The sequence below is a fragment of the Pyxicephalus adspersus genome, chromosome 1, assembly GCF_032062135.1.
Source record: "Pyxicephalus adspersus chromosome 1, UCB_Pads_2.0, whole genome shotgun sequence".
In the NCBI taxonomy this organism is placed as follows: Eukaryota; Metazoa; Chordata; class Amphibia; order Anura; family Pyxicephalidae; genus Pyxicephalus; species Pyxicephalus adspersus.
Genome location: NC_092858.1, coordinates 30,419,959 through 30,445,157, shown reverse-complemented (window position 1 = coordinate 30,445,157; position 25,199 = coordinate 30,419,959). Strand labels below are relative to the sequence as shown.

The following is a 25,199-nucleotide window of genomic DNA, read 5'->3' as shown; positions in this document are numbered from 1 at the left end:
ATAAACCTCTTTGTAAGCTTTCAGCTGCAACACAAACCTTTATTTGTAAATCAAGTTATATTCCCCAAAATACAGTCATCTTCATAATTATGCAGATGGGCTGAAGAAAATAATATAGAACACAAATTCTTAAAAATAGAAAAATTGATAATTTTGCAATATATTTTAGATTTTTTTCTTAGATTATTAGTTCCTGTGTGTATAAAACTACCTGAAAGAAGAGTTGTCTTTGCTGCTCCAAAGCTACTGGTCAGTTTCTCTTTTTTGTACAGCTAGGATATACAGGATAATTGTAACAATTCAGCAATAAAGACAACTGATCTCTCAGAAACATGTATACACGGGGCTCTATAATGTTTACTACAGACTGCAGTAGGTGATTGGCACAAAATATAAAATTATGCATTTTAAACACTTTGCAAGAAAAAAAAAGCCTATCTGACAGAGGTGACAGAAAATATTGATATTAAGTTTTACTACTGCCACAAATGTAGCACAAGCTGGCATTAAGTAATTTGATTTATCATGCAAATAAAACCCTATTAGTGGCTTTCATTTTATTCCTTTAAAGGGGTGATTGTTTTTGAGATCGGTTAGCAGGCAGGAGTGGGAGATCTTGAAACAACAGGGATTGCAGGCGCATCCTTTGCTAAAGGCTTTATTCTGTCTATATGAAGCTGATTTAGGAATGATAAATCTCTATGAATGCTCTTAAGTTATGAGTGCTAGTTAGCCTACTAGAGGACTTTATTACCACAGTATATATTCTTATTTACCAGTAAATCAAATCATATTTTACCAAAGTTGATCTTAACCACCCAATCAGCTTAAAACTGAATTCTGGCATGAGAAAATATTGCCTAGATACAAGAGGCATGCACTGTATGTTTTTACATGAGTTTGTGTGTATTTCTGCTATAACCGTGCAAAAACGCTGTAATAAAACCTCAATTCAATTGCACAAGAGCTTTTTGCAACAATGACCAATCACTCCTCTTTTTCATTCTGCAGGATGACTGGTCTTGTATCTGTGTTCTGAAGTTTTCTTCAGGCAGGCTGTAGTGGAAGAACCTACTGGGTACCAGCCTCTGCTCTCAATATTACAATAATATTACTGCTATTTTTACAAGGTACCTGGTTTGTAAAAGCATTTGGTACATAGAAATTAGATTTGTATCCTTTGTGACTAAGTTATGTGCCTGGAGTTCAGTTGTAAAGTTTAACGTGTTAATATGACTATAAAAATGTCCTTTAATCTACTGCAACTATGTAGTTCAAGGACCAGCCTGATTCAATACATATAGATTGAATTGTGAAGGTAGGTCCTAACATTATATTTACAGTTTTGGTTTGTTGATCCTAAGAGGATTGTACAGTGTTATTATAAGGGGTAGGGTGAGCCTAGGGGCTTATTCACACCAACCTTTTAATTTTCCAAAATCTGACCCACACCTAACTGTTAATTGATCTTTCAGCAATGAGAAGTTCTTTTTGTAGTTCTGCAAATAATTGAATCTTTCCACCTGAAATAAATAGGTTATGAAATAAAAATTCACAGCTGAAATTAGGTTTTTTTTTTTGTAACAGCTATTTTTTTTTAATAATTGCATTTTTTAACTTGTTTTTTTCTAGAAGTTTAAGGCATTGAACATTTGGTATGTTTCTAAAGAAACTATTTTTAAGGTGCAATTAACATAATTAAAAGTACATAGGACAGAAGTAAAAAACATGCAATAATATTGTTGGAGAACTACATTTTGAAGACTTTGTCTGATAAATATTTTATGGGTATAGTCCAATGGTAAAGAATTTGTAACGCTTTAAAACCTTAACTGAAATTGGATCAATGGCAGTGTTAATTATATCACATCTTTTATTAATAACATTAATATTATTATTATCATGTGTATATGTATCTACCTAATAGCTGTCAAACAAGAATAGAATAGATGTATGATTAATTTAAATATATCAAGAAATATTGCAGGTAGGCATAGTCTCCAAAATGTAATTGCACTGATCTAATTACTAATTCGATATAATGGGTGAATTTTATTATGTACCTAAAAAAATCAAAACTACAGAAAATCAAAAATATAAAGCAAATAATAAAATAGTTCAACTTATGGTGCAGCAAATGTGTTTTACTCATGTGCTTAAAATACTGTCCAATTTTGTTTTAATGTTATAAAATGTATTGTTCAATTTTTTATATAAATTGCAAAATGTGTACTTTTTTTCAGTTGTGCAAAGCTGAAGTCAAATGTAATAAATAAAAACGTTTAGGCATTTTATAATATCATTGGTGCAAATAAAGCATAAACATAAATTATTTGTATTTTTAGAAAGAAATAAACCAACAAAATCATAGTTTTATTTTATATAGGACCAATATTTTCCTTGAATTCTAATCATAAATTAAGTTATGTTCTGATAAAGAAAAAAAATTAAATATTATTTAATCTTGTGTCAATACAAAAAAATTCTAATGTTAAAATTGTTTAAAGTGAATATAGCATTTTTCTATCATTGAAAATGTTCCCTTAGTTGTTTTGAAATGGTCCTTGTATATTTACTCTCGCTCATATCCCTATTTAATGTACAGCGCTGTGTAATATGTTGGCGCTATATAATTCCTGTTTATTAATAATAAGAAAAATAATATTTAACAAGAATTTTAGTGGAAATTAATTTGACATGCTTTTTGTAAAACAAAACTGACCTTACCTAATTTCAAATATTAACACAAAATGCTGTATTATTTATTGTTTCGAGATAAAAAAGGGTATACAGATACATATTTTTGGTAAATGTATTATTATCAAATTATTTTCTTTGTTGAAAAAAATATATTAAACAAAACTGACCTGACCTAAAATTTTTAATAGTTGAAAACATACAAATAATGTAATGCAATTTTGCAAATCTTTGTAAACATTTTGGGGAAGTGATTACTGAAAGGTCGGACAAATCAGCCATTTTTGATGTCTTCAATTATCTAATCTGCTTACAGGCATCTTTTCAAATTGGCTGCTTGATACAAACACATATACATGAGTCTGACTAACCTTTAGTAAAACACCCCTTTATATAATCAGGTAGAAATGATTTAACAGCCCACCTGTTCACAAAACCTGAAGAATAATTTCTAGAATGTTTAGGTCTTATTGAGGAGTAACTTCAGCTGATCTGAAAATAAAAACTTGACAGTAACTTTTATCCTAGGGCAGAAATCTACCTTTAAAATGTTTCTGGTTTATTAAAACATTATTTTTCTTTAAGTAGAAGACATTATTTTTTCAGTATAGCAACATATATATGTATATTGATTTTGTTCTCAACTGCTACAAGCTTGCTAAAAATATTACTTCTCTATTATATTAATACAGATAGCACTGGTAGCTCTGTTTTCTGAACAGTATTCTGCCACAAAGATCATTTAAATTCTATAGGACATCCTAACGGCATTAATATTTAGTTAAAACATAACTAATTGATGGTGGGTGTATTGTGGCAGATTATGGTATTTCATTGTAACCATAAGCATTGTTTAGAATTATGCCTTAAAGTTTCTGTATCATCCTGCTGTTACTGTATCATACGTAACTTTTAACATAAAGCTGTGAGTTGTAGATCTTTCTTTATGCTAGTTATAAAAACAATGCCATCAGAGGACAGACTGTTGGACAAAACACCCTAAAATCTTTAAACACATGTAACCCACACTGTTTTCAGCTTATTCCTTGAGACGTGTTTATCAGCCTATTATCAGTGTAATAAATTAGTAATATGCTTAGATGTTATTTTAGAAGTGTTCTATTATTTCTACTGTATTCTATTTTAAAATACATTTTTTAAATGATGATTCTCAAATTACAATTTTAGCCTCCTAATCTGATTAGATATTAAAACACTTATCAAATAATTGTTGCTAAAGAACAGTAAATGAAAATATTTGAGTACATTTTAAAGCAAAATGACACATTAAATTTTACTGTCATATACATTAAATAATGGTGCAAAATTTTTTTAAAAAAATCATTATATGGGATGTGCATATTTTGTATGTAAACATGTTGATGTATAGGATCAATCAATACATTCAAAATAGCTAAAATAATAAACATCCCTAAAAGATTAGCTTTCTGTGTGTAGTTAAATGTACTCAAGAAAATCAGGATAAATATAGTAAATGGATGTTTTTCGTACAGTTCAGTTTTTCAGTATCAGGAAAGCAGCATAGTTTCTCAGATTTTCTATTACTAATCTAAAAACTTTCCTAACAATAACAGTTGATAGATAGCAACCTAGAAGATCTATAGGAACATTACTTAATAATTACATTTTAAAAATATAAATTTATTAAAGATGAGCAAAAGAAAAACAAATTAAAGATTATTGATTTATTATTCATTTTAGAATTTTGAGCTAAATGTAGCTTAGAAAAAAAACCTCAATAGTAGTATTCGTTAAAATATTTAGGGATGATTGATGAAAAGTTTTCCAAGCAAATTTGCCTTTTTTTATTTATTTTTTGTTTTAATTGTATCTTAAGTAAAATAGTCTGTTGAATGTTTGGCTGGTTTCATACATGTAAAATGTATAGCTGAGGAGTAACAGTTAATGTGACAAATGATCCCAAGGTTCATGTGCTTGTGGAAATTTACTGATTACATTTTCATTCATGCTGAGTATTACATACAGCATACAAACTGTTAAAATCCTGGACATGTAATAAAGTGAAAAATTATGTACAGTTGTTGAACTATGTAAACTATGTTGTATTAGGAGTGGAAGAGTTTCCCTGAAATGTTGCAGATTGTGCTGCTGAATTAAAATATTTGTTAGTCCAACTCAAACAGAAAGAAAACAATGTTCATATTGTTCTACTTCAACAAGAAACAACAAAAGACAACCTAATACATTTTTTTTCTTATCAATCTTGGTTAAATAATGAAGGTTCTATATTTAAAATGTAGGAAACCCAAATGAACATCAGTTAGGCATATATCATTACCTTTAGTACTTGATTGCTATGCACATAATTTGCAGGATGCTTTTATATTTTATTTATACTTTTTTTTTGTTTTGCATTTCACTGCTGCAGCTTAGGTTTGCCAAAACCAGGGTTTTGCTGCAAAACGTCAAGATTCGTGATACATGAATTTATGGTTAAAAAAAGGATACTATTATGTGGTCAGCTGACTCACAACAGCCAATATTCTGAAGGAATGGATAACCCAACCCTCTTTCTATAAAAGGGTGGCCTCATAGCCTCATAGCAGCCATATTGTCAGAGTGTGCTTGGAGCAGACCATACTGTGTAAGGAGTTTTTTCGATTTTTTTTCTTCATTTTTTCATTGAATTAGCATGTTCTCTTATTGCAGTGCCTGTGGTCATGCTTCCCATACTTTTGTTTTAAACAACTTTCTATATTAGCCCTAAAAAGTCTTTCTTCCAAATACTTCAATTTGGGCTTCTTCAAACTAACTTTGAGCAAGATTCACAAAACTGTTTTTGATCCAAACCAAGAAAGATTTAACAATTGCTGATTGTCTAAAGCAGCCACTGCCCATCTACATAAAATCCACCAATAATAAAAGTAAAATTTTATTCATTTTTTGTTATATAAAAACAACATTGATTCCCCTGAAGCCTCTTTGTAATCACCTCAAATGTGTTTCAGCATCTGCTACTTGTCATATTTCAGGGTAAGGTTCCTGATTTTGACAACATTGGACCATGCCTACATCATGTGTGTGGAAACAGCCTTAGTCTCAAACAGGAATCAACTGAAAAACACATTGAGTTTTGTGCTTTTATGTAGAAAATTTTTCATGTTAAATTAATAATACATGTGGTGGGCTGATAAATTTGTAATCTTTATCATAACTTATTTTAACAGTTGGGGAAATAACAAAAAAAACATATGATGATTGGTTATAAACAAAAAAAATATGCTACTAGGTTATTATTAGTGGCTTTAGTTATGTAACAAACATAAATATATTAGTTTTTTCTTTTCATAATTTTATATTCTACTGAAAGTATTACCTATTCTTACAGCATTTGGGCTTGACAGCTTTCATCTTATACACAGATAACGTACTGTAAAGACATTTTTTAAAAAGCATACTATCAAGAATTTAAGATTGCTTTGGTATACTGTGTGTCATTTAAACAACCCATGTAGCCAATAAAAGTGCTCATATATTGGTATTTCTGTGCCTCAGATGAATGAAATAAAAGCATAGTTTCTTTGCCCTTATATACAATACATGACTTGTAGCATTCGTTTATATCCATCTCACTGTTAACTCTTTAAGTATGAGTTTTCTCTCCTCAGCCTCAATTTATTTACAGAGCCTAATTATTTGGTGTTTATGTTTATTTTGTTTTGTTGCAGTTAAGAAAGGCAAATGATCAGCTAACCACCTGAAAATTCTAACAGCTAATTTCTAAAACAACAAAGTGCTATCTACAACTCACAGTGTGCAATAACAGCAAACTTCGGTCTAAGGATAACAAGATTAAGAACTGCCTTTGCATGTTAATTATTGTTGTTTCTCTATCTCCTGTTTTTTATATTTATGTAATATCATTTGAGACTCATTAAGTGGCAAAGGTGGCTAAACAAACACCAGTGACACTCAAGAAGTCATCAAAATACGATTCTTGCTTTATGGTTCTCTTTTATGCTTCTTTCTTATTTTTTACCCAGTGAATTCCTCCACTGTTAGCTTTGGTTCGCTCTCTATTGGTAGCTTAGTTGCTACACAGCTAAGTCATCTGACCTAGCTCTGCTACTGCTTGCCTTGCTAGCTCTGCTGAGCCTTCTTGTGTCTACCAACACCGGAGGCTGGTGCATCTCTACAGTGGTTGTAGCTGGTATGTCACCCACTTCTGCTCTTGAATTGGCTCCACTTCCTGACACCACTGGTGCCTCACATGCTTCCTCATTTCTCACACTGCTTGGAGCAGAAGTTGTTGCACTGCATGCACTGGCTATACTGGATCCTTGTTTTCGTTCTCTCTCCACTGCCAGATTAGCCCAGTTCTGTTCACTGGCTAGGGTATGATGATCATGGTGGCCGCTGAAGAAGGATGGGTCAAGAGGCTTTTCTGTTAGTGACGTCATCTTAAAATCAGAGACAGGTGATCTAGCATATACTTGCTGCAAGGTTGGAGGGGCAGCAGCTGCATCAGTATAATATGGCGGAAAAGCCATACTCGGTGGAGCGGTTCGTGGAAGTGGACTAGGAGGATCTGCTTTATTGCAAGCAGGGTCCGGAATATATCGGTTTGTCATACCTTGTTTGAGTTTTTTCCACCCCAGATGATAAATCTCTAACATATTCAGCAAAAGAGACACGCAAGCCACTACAAGCATAAATATAATGAAAATGGTTTTTTCTGTCGGCCTGGAAATGAAACAGTCCACAGTGTTAGGGCAAGGCCAACGGTTGCAACGGTAGAGGGGCTTCAACTCAAAACCATACAGAAAATACTGCCCTACGATAAAGCCAATCTCAAACAGAGTCTTGAAAATAATGTTGAAGACATAAGTGCGGAGCAGTGCACCTCCTATTCTTATCTTACCCCTCTCATCCCTGATTGGGGGTTTCTCCTTCTTCTCAACACCCTTTCTGAGGAGCAGTTCCTTCTCATCATTATCTTTAACGCATTTCTTTAACTCCTCCTCCTTTTCTTTTTTCTTCTCTTCCATCCGCACAATGTGCAGAACATGGCCCAGATAGATAAGGGTGGGTGTAGAGACAAAAATAATTTGAAGTACCCAGAACCTAATGTGAGAAATAGGAAAGGCTTTGTCGTAGCAGACATTTTCACAACCAGGTTGCTGGGTGTTGCAAGTAAAGTCAGACTGTTCATCCCCCCACACTTCTTCTGCTGCTGCTCCTAAAACCAAAATTCGGAAGATAAATAAAACGGTCAACCAGACCTTTCCAATGACAGTAGAGTGTTCTTGTGCATTTTCTAATAGTCTTCCCAAAAAACTCCAGTCACCCATTGTTTCTGATTTCTATCCTGAAAAATCAACAGATGGATATAGAAAATATTAGTTATATAAATGTAAGAACAATTCTAATTATTTTATTTTTAGGATTTCGAGACGTGTAAATTATAAGTTTAATTGTAAATCAAATAAAAGACTTGATGGTGCCATTGTTAAACTTTTGTTGTTACATTTTGGGTTGATTTACTAAAGTAATCTGGGCTGTTTACTTAAAAAAGTAATTGTTAATGTGCAAGGGAATTTGAATATTCAACCAGCAGGTAAACATGTGGTCTGAACGAACTTGAAACAGTATAACTCAAAAGTGTAAACCATCTAAAACTATTAAATAATAAGTAAGCAGTTTTAGTTTAAATATATTAGGTACCATGGATTTTCCAATAGCAAATGGACAAAGTAAATGTTAGGCATAAAAATAGTATTATACCTACTAAAAAGATTCATCACATCAAATAACAGCCTGCCCAGATATCTGTATTCAGACCTCAAGTTTTTCTAGGCGCTTTAAAGAATTTGTTTAAATATTTTGAGATTTAGACTGGTTGAGGTTAAACGCCTTTTAATAGCTGGGTGATAATTAAAAAAATAAAATAAACCAATAAAGGTAATGTTTAACCACTTTAGTCATAGTGGTTGGCTAAATCAGTAACTGAACTATTTTATACATATACAGCTTTTTATACTATACACCGCTTTTTCCAGTTTTTTATATAACATATATATATTGATTGCAAACTATATAAATTGTTCAAATGAAAATTCCAGCTGTATCAGAAGTTCATCAGCTGGACTAAATGAGCTATACCTCCCAATAACAGGTGTTATTATAATATCAGATCCAAACTTGGATTGCTCAAATCCCAAATTCAAATTACTCTGATTGCAACAATTCAACCACCACTACTGCCTAGGCTAATAGTTCTGTCTTTTATCAACAGCAATGTATTGTACAAAAATATAAAGGTGAAAGTCAAAGGTGTAAAAACTTGCAGATCCAATTCAATAATACAGTTAACTACTAACAAACATGACTTACTAAATGAGTTGAAATTGCTTGCTTTCAAAAATAAACGTTCACTTGGTTGAGAAAAGAATACATCATTCATTAGGTTAGGATAACATTTACTTTGCAAAGTGAACATTCTTTAGCATTTAGTAAACCAACCCTATGATTTTATCTAATTCTCTATCAGTATTGTTTTTGGACATAACACTATATAGAATGACAATATGATACCTTGCACTTTGTGTAGGTTTTCTGCAAACTGAGCCAGCACTACTGAAATACGTGTTTACATTACCCAAATCGAAGCAAAATAAGCAAATCAGGTATATTTAAAAACCATGCACAGAAGTAGTTTTAGCTTTTTGCAGGGTTGTCAGGCTGGTTGGGTACACCATGGCTTATTAAGATTTTATTGATAATAAAATTATTACATGAGAAAAATAAATAAATATATGGTGGTAATAGATATTGTTCATATTAAAAAAAAAACAACCGTTGCATAGTACAGCTATGGTGTTAATGCTAATAGAATAGAATAGAATAATTCATTTAAAGAGTAGATTCATGGCAAAAATAGCTAAAAGATCATGTATAAAGAACAATAAATAAATAATAACAGAACTGTATAAAAAGTTCAAGAACAGTGTAAAAGAGATTTAAAGACTATGTATGATCTAAAATTAGTAAGGGTTATGATGTAATAACATAAAATGAGCAAGTCAGATAATAGGTTAATAATATCCTTTGAAGTTACTTCTAATGCAATTGGCAACCTGTTATTGTGTGGTGAAACAGGTTAGTTGTGGAGGTACCATTGAGGAAATAAAGTGGGATAATATACCATACATGTGGTTTTAATTTTGAAAGGTTGATTGTTGATATTGCACAAGGTCCATTAGTCATAGATGTCACTATCCATGCTTCCTTAAGCTGGCCATTGTCATTAGTATAAACTACTATTGTAACTATAAATGTGACTGTATTGTACTAAGTGGAACACCTCTATAAAAGTTTCTGTTCATGGTCTGAAATTAGGTTAGCAAAACACTACTTAGTATAGACTACCTTGGTGTGGAAAAAACAAAAAAACAATAGTGAAAGGGCAAGATTTTTTAATTTTCTCTTAAGACAAATTGGTTACATGTACTCCATAAACATGAAATCCTCTTTCGATTCATCTGCTGACAGCCTTTCAGGTAACGGTCATCTCATATATGGACAATATGCCATAATAATAAAATCATACAATCTTATTTTTATTAGGTAGGACATACATGCACTCATAATTTGATAGCAAAGTCATGAGCTTCATTTACATTGGGGTGTATCTACTAAGGCGGTTGCTGATGTTTTGTTGTTTCAAATTTTGTACATATATTTATATTGGGCAATATGCACATGTACCTATGACAGCCAGTGTATCCTTAAACACAATTTCTTTGATCCACTGTTCATGTTTAGGAAGCTAGGGATTCACTTTAGATACACTAGGTGTTGGCTTAATAAAAGAAGACAGTAGCAATTGTACAAAATTCCCTCATCCTTGCTGGGGTCCCATACACATCAGATTGCTGCCATCAGGAAGCCTTTATCTAATGTTTGTGGACAACCTAAAAGTCCCCACAGTAAGTTTAGCTGTTTCCCAGTCCACATGAAACATCCAATACAAGTAGGTCAAGCTAACAAAGTCTCCCAGGTTTGGTTAAGGTTTAGGTGAACATGCAGGATGTAAATTAGAGTGGAAAAGTCTTAGCATATCTTTTAAGCTTTACTGCCCTCGGGGTTTGCTTGGAGGGATTTACCTTCACTTCATGTTCCGTCAAGGGTTTCACCAGACAGAGAAATAATTCACCAAGTCAGTGGAAATATGCAAAAGGGCACAAAATGCAATAAAACAGGGCTTTGACAGAGTTTTTTTCAAGGCTGATGGACAACCAGAAGCATCTAGCCATTTCTTCCCAGTCTTTACATCCCCGGCTGACAATTGATCTGTAGTACATTTTATTTTTTTTCAATAATAGAGGCTCAGAATCACATCAGAGTAAAATCCAGGGTGGTCTACATCCTCCAGACTGACATCAAGAGATTTTGACATAATTTCTCCTAAGACCCAGCTCACTGGTTGCATGATAAGGTGCTGTAATATTTTCATTATGCACAACACCCTGATGACCTGTGTAGCCATTCATCCTTAAAGATCATAGCAGAAGCACTAAAGTCGTTCTAGTTGGGCTTCTTTCTGCTTACCATATTCCCCACTGGGGGAAGCTGAGTGGGTTTGAGCTGAGGAGAAAATAATAAAAGACTACATCCCAGATTTAGCCTGAACCTCTTGTTTCGCTGTAGCAGGGAATCAGGTTATGAGGATCTGATAGAATGATATCCATCTAGCTCAGGGGTGCTCTGTTATGGTAACAGACAATGCATAGAAAAAAAGGACTGTGCTAAGTATGCCAGGAGTATGCTAAGTTGATTTTAGGCATAATCTATCTACAGTACTAATTGTACAGTACACACTAGGTAATATACAAAATCAATTTTTCAGTACAACTGAATTCCTAATTATATTTCACCCTATTTTATCTGAGATATAAAAAAATCACCTTATTATCTGAGATAAACTACACAATGTTACTATCAGGTACAATATCAATGCTACATCAGACAAGACTGACCTAATTTAATGTAATCACTAGGTATAAAATCATGTAAAGCCCTAGCAGAGAATTTCTTAAAGTATGGAATGTGGGACACATACTAGAATTACAACTTAAAAACAAAAAATGTAGGAAAAGCAAACAAATAAAAAATAAATAAATAAAAGATAAGATAAGATATTCTGGCTGTACACAAGCATGTCTGGTATTCAAGTTAGAGGTCCTGGTATTGCAGCACACTGCAATGGTTTATGGTGGCAGTAGAGCCACCGGCACTGTAGTCATCCTGATCATGCCTTCAGTTCCTAATGAATTATTGAACTAGAACAAACATGCAACCAATAAAGTCCCAAAAGTCTAAACTGCTATAGTTCATGCTTGTTCTAGGTTAGTGGCTCCCTTGACAGTAAAGCCAGGATCATATTGACATCCACAGATTCTGCATCTTTAACAGCCATGCAAGAAGTGTCAGAAACCACATTTTTCTACTTTTGTACCATCACTTTAAAACTGCAGTACTATTGTGAATCAACCCTGTAACCTGCATTAGGCAAAAAGTTTGCTCACTCACTTATGCCACTTGTATGTATGGGTCCTTGGTAAAACAAGCAATGATATGAATTTAGGCATATGCAAGTAAAGAAAAATCCCATCATAGACAGTTGTCACCAGAACATCTGTTCCCACCAAATTATTTACACTTTCCTCTTTCTCACATGGCAAAATTATGATTACTCCTTGTTTCAAATCTCTGTGACCACCAGGACAAATGAAGGGATTCTACCCAATGAGGCCACCACAAATACAGAGGTTTTGAACCTTCCACATTTTATCAAAAACTAAAAAAAAAGTTTCCACCAAAGTGTATTTATTCCAGCTTACCACTCTGGTGTTGTGACTGTTTTCATTTTCATACCTGTTCATTGTGATTTGCCAAAATTAAAGTGCATTCTGCTTTGGAGCCTAGCTGCCTTTGGGTGTCATTCAAAACAAATATCACTCTCAAGGCACCACTGTGGTTCATGTGTGTATGGTAATACACTATAAAACATGTTTATCACATAATACCGTACAATACTAGTCTAAACAGTCTGGAATGAACTATTCATTCAATGGTCTGTGTAATCATATAGGTAAGTCCATTTTTTTTTCATTTGGTCGCCCTAATACATTATGCAATTTTTTTCTATTTTTTTCTTTTTATCTAAAGCTTGTTACATTTATTATACTATTGGGAACTTGGTATGGTGACTTTAAACTAAAAGAATGCACCTTAATGAATGATATGAAGGTGTTTAAATATTCAATTAAAGAATACATTTTTTCCTTAAATATGATTTTTTGATTAACGTAAACAGAGCTCCACTGTGAGGGAACATTGACTTTGCAAAGTTAAGCCTGCCGTAAATTAATCCTATTTTGCCCATGAATAACAAACCTATGCAAAAATGCATTCCTTTTATTTAACATATTTTTAGTTTCAATACATTTTTATTGGGTATTATAAACAAGGAATAAAACAATTCAATAGGAACAGTAAAACAAGAAACAACAAAAAAAGAAAGGGGGATCATGTTACTTATTTTTATGCTGTTTCTGTTTTTTATCTACACCTTGATGTAATATAACCAATTTTGTAAATTAGGTGGCACTTGAACTGTTTATTAATTATGTTATCAATTACTTTTACGTAAATTAAATTATAATTTTATTATAAAAATTGAATAAATATGTAATTATTAAATTACATTCTGATTATCGTTTTCTAACAGTCTCAAAACTATCAGAGAGATAGTTAACATTGCAGTATATACCACAACTTTGTGATGGGCAAGAGGGACAGAGGATACCTTACAGAACCAACTATTCCAGACAAAACTCAAATACACAAAACAATAAAGACTGTCAATCTGTGAGCAAAGACATCATTTATGCTTTATTAGACACCAGCAATGGTGAACTATGCCAAAAAAATAAGATTAACACAAACTGTCTACTGCAAAAAAAAACTCTGCTTCTATCAACTAAATGTGGCTGGAGTGTGACAATGAAAATGTGATTGCTATGGGCAGCCGTAATACTGTAAATTAGTAACAGCAATAGAAAAATTGGCAGCACTTATTCTAGTGTAATGTTAAGTCTTTGTATTTGATCCTGTAATTTGTATCTTGTAAATGTTTAGTGTAGCTGAGCAGAATATTTAAATAAAACAGTTTACATCAGACTTGGTAAACAGAAGGAAAGGGGGTCATGGGAAGGAGGAGGTAATGCTAGCAACAGTTTTGCAGAACTAATAGTTTTTGTTCTAATTAATAGGGACGTTCCCAATAGTTCCTGAGTACTAGTAGAGTATTCTCACTACAGCTTGAAAGAAACAAATTATGACATAATAGACATAATGGATTATTATTAATATTATTATTATTATTATTAATAATATTAAAAAAATAAAAAACATTAAATAGGGGTTGCAAATGACAGACAGATACAGACAGTGGCACAGGAATAGGAGGGAACCCTGCCCCGAAGAGCTTACAATCTAGGATCTAAATAACATACTAAAATTATTCTTAATATAACTAGTAATATACCTAAGCAAGAAACACTTTTAAAGAATGAAACAATCCCTACGACTGCCAAGATAAATATACACATGCAGCCAATCACAGCAACTTATATTAAATACAGTAATTATTAATAAAAAAAATAGAATTTTAATGTAGTTTGTTGATAGTAAAGGCTTTCAATTTACAATCCTATGCCAAAATTGTACACTATATATTGATTCCACATCAAGAGACGTTTCATTTTTATGGGTTTGATCATTTATCTTTGTCTATGGATACAATGCAAATGCCCTGATTTATACATCTAATTAGCCAATAAAAGTTATCATCATGTACCAACTTTCTGCATTTATATAGCTCTGTATAATTTATATTATGCTCTAACATGTCTCAAAAGAGCTACTGAGCCCTACAGTCTCTAATAATATCTTATTCAAAAACAAAGTGACTGTCCCTATTTGTGTGTTTGTCATTTAGAAATATCAATTTTGCCCCCTTTATCTTTCTATATGAATCACTGTGATGGCAGGTTATGGCTAGGAGTATGTACTAAAGGCTGACACTTACCTATAGCACAATGGCAGGAGTGCAGAGCCCTGATGTACTGGGGGAGAATAGAGCGTTAATAAAGCAGCCTGTCAGATGCCCACATACCAAAAGCCACTTCAATTCTGTCCAAGCATGGGGCCACAGTCACTGTTTTCATAAGAGTCTCCTCACTGTGTTATGATAATGATCAGAATTTAAAGAAGACATTTAATGGGACAAATTTGATATGAATTTGGTGTGAATTTCTGCTTGCTGCTAACACAAAACTCGGACGACGCAGAAGTAGAAAGTCTGATGTATAAATGATACAATCAATTAATGTATTATTAAAGAAGCTTTCCAAACCCCTTCTTAAGTTATTAATATAAAAACATACACAAAAATAATGAATTTCAACCATGAAATATAACCTAATTCCTAGAAGGTTGGAGAAGTAACATGAATTATAAAATATTAAGATAGAAGTGCTGTGGTACAACTAATATGTGTGCAACTAATCAGCATCTCCTAAGTACCCATTATGTCAGATCCGATGATCCGACTACTATACAAGTACAAATATATACAAGGGATTAATTTGGTAAATTTATCAGGGTAATCTGTGTCCCTCCCCCAATCCCCAATCCTGCATGTTCTAACTCCCCTGAGCCTAATTTGGTGCTTGAGGGGTGTCCACATTGCCCAGGCCATGGAAAGGATTGATAACAGGTCTATACACCACAATGTGGAGATAAGAACCTACATATAATGACAAGACTACACTATGTATTACCAAACACCATCATCCTACCAAGGTGCAAGTATAAGCAATCTGATATCCCTGGGATAAATGTGTTTCATATGTGATGTGATGTCATCCAACAAAATAAAACTATAACAACAAAATTACAGTTATAGTTCAAGCTCGTTGATCAATTTTATTTTTTTGTTGTTCACATTTACAAAAGAAAAAAATAAAGGTTAATGAGCTTAGAGTAATTTGAAAGGAAAAGGTTTAGGAACTTTTTGTTCAATTGTGATATCATGGACTTCTAGACACAAAGTTGTTATATGATTTTGTTTATCAGTGTGTACATGAACTGATTTCGGTATTGTTAGATGACTAAAGAAATAACCTGCTGTATCTGATCAAAATATACACCTTTGGGTCTATTTATAAATCTGACATGCACTAAAACTTTCCTTGCTGGAGAATGTTACAGGTGCATGTGTTCCAATGACAGCATTTGATTCTCCACCAGGGAATGTTTTAGCGAATATCAGATTCACTGCTTTAAAAATAGACCCCTTTATATTTGAGTTACAGTGCAGCTTTCATGCCACATTGAGGGGATTACTATTGTGCAGGGAGATATGGTAATATTTGGGTGCTCCTATGCTGTCTTTTAGCAGTAGCCTATGAAATATATGAATGCAGTTGCATCAACAACAAATGTATGTAGTAAATCCCCCTGCTTTACATGTCTGTGTGCCACCTCTGGGACATGCTTATCTCAGCAAGTCTAGAAGTGCTGAACCAGGGGAAATAATGCCAGGTCAACGGATGCCTACAGTGAGTTGGGGCAAATCAGACATCGGTGCACAATTACTCATTTGTACTGTCCTTACTGTCTATTTAATGATTCTTGTTGTAGACATAATGCTATGATTTCTATAGGTTACTGTCCCCAGATAGCATGGAGTACAGTAATAGTTTACTTAACCGATATACAATTAGCTGCAACAACCTGTTAAACTTTATTTATGATGTAAATACACATGTATGGACAGTATAATATACATATAAGCTACAATTTGTAACATGCATAGCTGTATATATTCTATGTATCTCTCTGTATATTTGCAATATCTATCTATCTATCTATCTATCTATCTATCTATCTATCTATCTATCTATCCATCTATCTATCTAACTATTTATATCTATATATTTTCAAATCTGTCTATTCATCTATCTATTATATATAGGAATAAATGCATACCTATCTATCAATCCACCTATGTGTACATTTATATATATGTGTATGTATCTACCTACCATATATATTTATATCTATCTGTATATATGCATATCTTTCTATCTATCTATCTATCTATCTATCTATCTATCTATCTATTCATCTATCTATCTTCCTATCCTCCTATATATATATTTATATTTTTCTATATTTTTTATCCAATCTATGTATCTCACCTTCCATCTATAATGCATATATATTATATATATATATATATATGTACATATGCATGTATTTATTTTTGAATACTTTATTTTGCATACATGAATGTCTTTTTAAATGTATAGCTATGAGTATATTCATATATGTGTGTATGTACACCTGTGCATGTTGTGTGTGTAGGTACACAATGATATAACAGATAGAAATCCATTGAATTCCTATAAAGTGCACTGATTTTATTGAGTTACAAATTCATCTCTGTGTTCCCACCTGTCACTATTTAGTGAGGCTTACATGTCTATGGAACTGGCTGGAAAGTCAGCACAGACTATGCACATTGTCTCTCCCTGCCTGAAGCCCTAACTCTGCCAAACAAGCTTTACAAAGTATTTGTATTTAAATGAGTTTATGAAATTCTGCCATCAGAGCACCCATCAGATTCCTAATATATAGCTACTGATTAGCAGCACATAAATACGTAAAAATAATAAATAAATTCTGCCATCAGAGCACCCATCAGATCTTTGGTATGTAGTCTGTGATGGACATAAATACGTAAAAATAATAAATAAATTCTGCCATCAGAGCACCCATCAGATCTCTAGTTTGTAGTCTGTGATTGGCAGGACATAACTAATCAAATGGAATAAATTCTGCCATCTGAGCACCCATCTCTAATATATAGCAGGACACAAAGCCATGGATGCTGGAGATAGGTGCAAAGCTTTCTGCTCCTCTTAGGTATGATCCAATTTGATTGATCTGCTCTCAGGTACACTTATCAAACACACAGCCCTCCCACTCATTCCTCTCCAAGCCAGCTTACCAAACAGTCCTGACTGCAGCCAGCCAACTCTACTCATAGATCTCCTCCTCTTAGCATTTGGCAGCAGCCAAGATGGGGGGAAACACGTTGCAGAGAAGTGCCTCTAGATGACAGACTCGTCTTAATGTTCACGATGGGATTCCATAGAGTCCAGGGTCTCCTCTTCATCCATCTCTGCTGTCACATTCTGTGACCATGCATGGATGAACCCATCAAGTTAGCAGCAGGCTGGGCTGGGCCACGCCCCTCAGTGCCACTTAGTAAACCTCATCCCAGTCCCAGTTGGGTGAAGCCACCCAAATATCATGCAGCCCTGGTGTACACTATGTGTGGGGGCACTGGGGAAGGGAGGAGACATCACTCTGACCAGGTCAGGACATTACTTCATTACTGACCATGTATATTTCCATTCATGTCTGATATTTGCAGAAGTCTGATGACATATAAGCATTGCATCAACTGATACTGTGTAGCAAAGTGTCCATTTATTCTTTCTACAAGCAAACTGTAACACAACTTGACAATAAGTGTAATTAGTATTTTATTAATGTGTTACTGCTTGTCTTACACATTCTAAGGACTAAGATTTATGGGTTTATGTAATAGGATATCTGGCAGTTTCCAATATTTCTTTATTGGTGTGTTGAATTCCTGGATCTTCAGATATGTTGTGGGTGTAATGAATTCCCTCTTTCCCTGTTAATTTTCTTTTACCTATCTTGTAAAACAGGGAATCAGGCATTCCCTCAAATATTCCCTCGTGGGAATCAATTACTGCTATTGAAACACTTGGACCTGGTAGACTTCCAAGAGGGAATATTTGAGGAATGTCAGATTTCCTGTTTATAAATAGACCCCAATTGGAGAATGAAAAAGAACAGGATGGGTGGACAAGGAAATTGAAATTTTGTAAATGTATTAAAAAAACTGAAATATGACATTTATATTTGGAGTATTTAGACCTTTTACTTAGTACTTGTACATTTGGCAGCAATTACAGCCTTCAGTCTTTTTTTTAGTATAATGCAACAAGCTTTGCATTGATTTAAGAAAAAGCTGAATGTTTTCTAGAAGCACAGAATATAACTGGGTATTAAAGCTTTAAAGTAAAGATAACTAGGGAACATTCAATTGCCTCATGAAATCAGGAAGATTTTTTTCCCTGTTGGAACAAAGTGAACCAAGGTCTTTTTTTGCCTTCCTCTGGATTATAGGGTTTGTATCTGGGATATATTTATTCCACTAGTGGTTGAACTTGATGGACTTGTTTTTTTTTAAACCTATTTGACTATGTAAGTTGGATGGGGACTGTTGGCAGTGTTGAATAGGGTTCAAGTCAGGGCTCTGGCTGGGTCATTCTAGGACATTCTTTAGATCATTGTCATGTTGGTAGGTGAACCTATGGCTCAGTCTGAGTTCCTGTGCAGTGTAGAACAGGTTTTCATTAATGATATCATTGTACATTGCTCCATTCAGCTTTCCATCAACCCTGACCAGTCCTCCACTTTCTGCTACCGGAAAAACACCCCCACTGCATGATGCTGCCACCACCATGCTTCACTGTTGGGATAGTATTGGGCAGGTGAAGAGCCATGCCTGGTTTCTTCCAGACATAACGTTTAGCCAAACAGTTCTATCTTGGTTTCATCAAACCAAGGAATCTTTTTCCTCACAGTGGGTTCTCGTGTGTTCTTTACATGTTTAGACATGTGATCAGTTTGGCTGGGTGACCCAGATCCTTGTTGTACCAAACTTCTTCCATTTGATAATTTCAGGTCATTGTGCACTTAAGAACCTTCATTGCAGCAGAACATATTTGCAGCCTTCACCAGATCTGTGCTTTGCATCAATCCTGTCTATGGGATTTGCAGGTAGTTTCTTTCACTTCATGGCTTGGTTTTTGCCCTGAGATGCATTGCCAGCTATGAGGCCTTCTATAAAGAGGTGTACACCTTTCCAAATCCTGTCCAATCAATTTCAATTACCACAGATGTACTCCAATGAAGGTGCCGAAACATCTCAGCAGCGATCGAGAGAAATGGAAGGCACCTGAGTTAAATATCAAGTGTTGTTGCAAATGATCTGAATACTTATGTAAATGTGATATTTACTTTTTTTTTCTTTTTAATTAATTTTCTAAAGTGCCTAAAATTCAGTTTTCACTTTTCGAGAAAAAAAAAAATTTAAACAATTGTAGCATCAGGCTGCAACCTAACAAAATTGAAAAAATTGAAGGGGGTCTAAATACTTTCTGAAGCCACCATAGGAACACTCATACACCTATCAGTCACTTTATTGGGCTCATTGGGCAAACATCTAATCAACCAATCGCATGGCAGAATGTTCAAAATGAACATGAGAATGGAGAAGAAAAATGATTTAAATGACTTTGATCATGCCACGGTTGTTGGTGCTAGGTGGGCTAGTTTAAGCATTTTAAAAGCACTGAACACGAGTTCCCTTGGCAAAAATGCTTTGTTGATGCCAGAGGTCAGAAGACAATGCCCAGTCTAATTTGAGCTGATAGAAAGGCAACAGTAACTCTAGAAATTACTTACTACAACCAAGGTATTCAGTAGAGCATCTCTAAACTTGCAACACATCAAACACTGAGGCTATAATGGCAGGAGACCACAATGAGTGCCACTCCTGTCTGCTAGGAACAGCCACCTGAACCTACAGTTTGCATGGGTTTACAAAAAATTGGACTAAGAGAATTAAAAAACATTGCCTGGTCTAATAAGTTCTGATTTCTGTTACATTGCAATGGTAGGACAAGAATTTGGAGCAAACAACATGAAAATATCTATACTGCCTTGTATCCATGGTTAAGGCTAGTGGTGGTGTACTGCGGGGCATATTTTCTTGACACGCTTTTGGTTCCTTAGTACCACTACCAGGATCATGTGCCACGTCACTAAGCCTAAATCATCTCATACTGGTTTGAACATCACAATGTGTTTGCTGTCCTCAAACGGCTTCCACAGTCACCAGATCTCAATCTAATAGAGCATTTTTGGAATATATTGTAACGAGAGATTAGCATAACTGATTTGCAGCTGAAAATTCTGCTGTATTTCCAAAACCATGCTGAAACTTTTGAAGGCAAAAAGGGGTCTAAACCAGTAGTAGCAAGGTGTATCTAATAATGTGGTCAAGGGGTGTATATATTAAACCCCTCAACCTAATATTATATATATATATATATATATTGTATATATAATATATATATATATATTATAGGTAGAATGATCACTTACTATGCAATACATAGCAAATGGTTGGTTGCTTGTAATCTGTTTGCTAAACCTTATGTAATTTATGTACTAACATTATTGACAGCCAATACTGGGGAGGCCAACTCTGCTTGGTTGGAAACAGGTTTATACATTTGTCCATCAGGTGTAGCTATGACTATTCGTCAACAAACACAACAACCTCATTTTCTATGTTAGATATAAGGTTGGTCATTTAGAAAAAAAAGACTAACTTGTTGAACAGATGTTTATTTTTAATGACCATTTTTATAGTAAAAACATTTTTATTATTATAATAATATTTATTTCATTATTTCCTTTTTTTTGTTTATTCACATTCTCTAGCACGAGATTTCTACCTATTAAACTCTTCAGCTCCTGCATCTATATACTCCTTAATGACCAACATAACCATTATATTATGGCAACGATACTGTTTCTATGATCAATAAAAAAAACATTTGGAGTGAATTTTCATCCTTTGTTGTTATAAAAAAGTAGTTTTCTTTAAAGCTGAGAGTTTCAATAAAAGAGGTTCACAGGCTTGGGCAGCACCCTCGGGCAGGGATTTTCTTTCCCTTCATGTTGCATCGTCGGGACAGGAAGAGAAGGGTGTCATCAGAACCCTATTTACACAGCTCAAAATATACTTAAAACTTGTTTGTCATTGTGTCAAATCAACCATTATTTATTTTGTTTTAGGATTGATAATTTTTATTGTTTACCTTATATTACACACTTTAAACCTTCTGTCTTTCAACCCTATAATAAATAATGCCATTTAAAAAAGTTAAATCAACAATCCTTCCTTCATCCTGTGTAATAAATGAAAATACTATTAGGACCCATTTACACTGCTCCTATGTGTTGTGGTGCATTACCCCACAAATAGTAATAATGGTGGCACGTTGCTTTTGTCATTCATTCCTAGATTCTCTGGTTTGAATCTTGGCTTGGACACTATCTGCATGGAGTTTGTATGTTATCCCTATATTTGTGTGGGTTTTAACCCAAACATCACCCTTATAGTTACATGAATTTGACTTTACAATGTAATAAGCTGGTACTATAAGTATATAATAATTAAAATACATTCTGAGCATGTGCTTGGTATTGCAATATATTGAATCAGTGTTATTAGGCCCTAACATTATTTTCTTCTAATTTTTATCTAAATAACATAAATAACCCTTAGACTTCTGGATATAGATTTCTCCTGTTAATGAAAATATGTGCAGGTACTGGGAAGAAGATAAGCAGAGGGATGGAGGTAAATATTGTGGAAGGATGTGTCTGCATAAGGCACTGGATCCAGGTAAGCATGAAGTTTTTGGGTGGTGGGTGCTAGGTTGGGTTCAGATCAGCTTAGTGGGAGGTGGAAAAGGGTCTGATTTATTAAAGCTCTCCAAGACTGGAGAAGATAGACTATCATAGGAGAACCTGGGTGATCCAGCAAACCTGGAATCCTAATATCTCCTAAACTGTTGGTTGTAATGACTTGACAGGGTACTCTTAAAGCTAGTACCTAAAATTTCAGCTCCCTAACTTTAAATAACTTCAAGATATGGGGGTCACACATTTAAATACGTCTTCTCACTCTGGGGTTGCTATTTCAAATAGGACCCCTGGGGCTACTTACAAAGCAAGGAGCATTGGGGCATACAATTTTTGTTTGCTTCCCATTCCAGAGAAACTGAGGTTCAGAGAAGTGAAGTGGACTGCTATGTGAGGCAGTGTATTTTGATAGGTAGAGCTTTTATTATCTAGTGATGGCATTTTGTGTGTGTGGAGGGGGGGCAGTGTTAGTCAAAAGAGTTCTCCACTTGCACCAACATTTTTGTTTATCTACACCAGCCCATTACAGAGAAATTAAGGTTAAAAGAAAAGAGGTGTACCTGGGAAGGACTGGACACTGACGCTCTTTACCTCCCTTTCTTACCTTGACCACATATCTCATTGGCTATTATCAATCGATGCTTCTGTACTGTCACAGAGGGAAGTATCTGGTACATTTGTATACCAGGTACATCTGCTTGCCACTATGATTGTTCTAAATACTGTAAAAACCATGATGTACTAGCAAAGCATATATTCAGTTTTTTTTTCTGTTCTCATCTTGGCATATTATATTATTTATATTTGAAATCACTGTATGCAATTGGTCAATGTATATTTCTTTACTTTATTACTGTTTTTTGTATGTTATATAAAAATTTATTTTCTCAATAAAAATGTACATAAAAAAGAAGAGACATGGACAGTTTTATGTGGTTTGGTATAGATTTTGTATTTTTTTAATGATGACATAGAAATTACATTTTTAGTGGGGTTAGCCACAAAAGTTCCTCACTTGCACTGACATTTTCAGTTTCCTACACCTCTCTGTTCCAGAGAAACTGGGGTTCAAAGAAGGAAAAGGTACAAGGTAGCATAGTTTGACAGCTATAACTTTGTAAGCTGGCAGGTATAAATTTAAGGTCCCCACTCCAATGCTCCTTGCCAAGTGAGTGGCCCCTGCATAGTAAATGTAGGGCTCCTGGGAGCACTTGGTTTTCAAACAGTACCCCCAAAGTGAGTTTTTTTCATTTTTAACCCCATATCCGGAAATACTTTAAAGCTAGGTGGATGAAATTTGGGTACCAATAGCTACATTGTGTACCATGACAATTTCAGTCCCAGTGGTTTACTAACAATGATGGCTTGAACGCTGTGAGTTGTTGAGCTGTAGAATAGATCAGCAACCATTTCATACACAGCTTTCCCATTGTACAGATCATACAGAACACTGGAATTAACTTTTGGGTCCTTAGCTTAGCTGAAGAGGTCCAGGGGCCATTGCTGCACCTCTATATGTCTGCCCCAGCTACCAATTACTATTGACTAAGGGGGATTTCCTCACATTGGAAATATATCCTCTCCTTTCCTGTTGAATCTACAGAATGTAATGGAAATCTTCTTAATTAAACATAGTTGGCTAAAGAAAAGTGGTCTGCTCCACTCCATACAAAATCAGTTTTTGCTTTAGATATACTTCTGGTTGTATAATGTGCTTCATGTGTGTTGCCTAAACCTGGTACACTATTTAGACTGTGCTCTGGATTTACAGACACTCAAAAACATTGTCACCAGCAGTTCTGGCAGCAGCCAGCAGTGAGGGAACCTGTAATCTATCACTGGCAGATCACATTCTAACAACTTGAATCCATTCAGGGTTGTTCTCAGTCATCTAGAATATAATTAAACACCCCTATTTAATGTACAGCGCTGCGTAATATGTTGGCGCTATATAAATCCTGTTTATTATTAATAATATTATTAATAATGCTAAGTGAAAACTTTATTCACAAAATGTCTTCAACCTGCAGAAAGCAATGTGGCCTGAAGATGGCACTGTGACTCTGTTTAATAGTGTACTGGTAAAAGTTAAATATCATAAAAGAAAAAGGAAAGTTTTCTTTTAATAAAACAGAATGACAAATAAATGTCTATGCAAATTAGTCTTGGAGTTGTGATCAAGTTAATTAACACTTGCTAATAATGCTAAATTTGGCCTGAGCATCAAGACTTCATTAGTCTCTGATCACAAAAGGTTTAGGTCATTTTGGAAACTGGGCAAGAAATGAATGATGAAAGATATAAGTATAATGCTGGTTGGGGGAAATCCTGAACTCAATAAAATATTTTATTTGGAGATAATATAAAGAGGTGGACTTACTGAATAAAGCATTTTGTTTATTTGTTTTCTTCATATTTAGCTCCTGGAGTAGATGTGGAACCATTAAAACATTCCTGTATGCCCAAAATGGACAGATCCAAATATAGCCCCTCCTACTGTGTTCTACTTCCTCCACATCTTAGATTGTAAGCTCTTCGGGGCAAGGTCTTCTCCTCCTCCTTTGTCACTGTATCTGTCTGTCATGTGCAAACCCTATTTAATGTACAGCGCTGTATAATATATTGACGCTAAATAAACACTGTTTATTATTCTTAAAATTATTATCAATATTAATAATAATAACAAATGGCCTAATATTATAGAGCCATTTATTCCAGAAGGCATGCAGCTATTAAAGTCTATCTGGTTAGAAAAGTCTGATACATATAATGAATAACCAAGAATA

General features: G+C 34.2%; 1 protein-coding gene across 2 annotated transcripts; it reads right to left on the bottom strand.

The window, feature by feature from the left end:
• Positions 1-4,870: 4,870 nt before the first annotated feature.
• GJA3 (gap junction protein alpha 3) lies at positions 4,871-18,054 on the bottom strand. Of its 2 annotated transcripts, none has more exons than XM_072405145.1 (2): positions 17,822-18,054; positions 4,871-8,047 (listed from the first exon to the last, which is right to left on the bottom strand). In XM_072405145.1, exon 2 carries the CDS (start codon positions 8,028-8,030, stop codon positions 6,774-6,776), a length of 1,257 nt encoding a protein of 418 aa, XP_072261246.1. In that variant the 5' UTR covers positions 8,031-8,047; positions 17,822-18,054; the 3' UTR covers positions 4,871-6,773. The 2 variants fall into 2 exon arrangements, with proteins under 2 accessions (XP_072261246.1, XP_072261254.1); XM_072405153.1 differs by lacking the exon at positions 17,822-18,054 and adding an exon at positions 14,834-15,243.
• Positions 18,055-25,199: the final 7,145 nt, after the last annotated feature.

What these genes read in the sequence shown, in the direction of transcription:
- GJA3 (XM_072405145.1), bottom strand. Translation starts at nt 8,030, where the DNA reads ATGGGTGACTGGAGTTTTTTGGGAAGACTATTAGAAAATGCACAAGAA.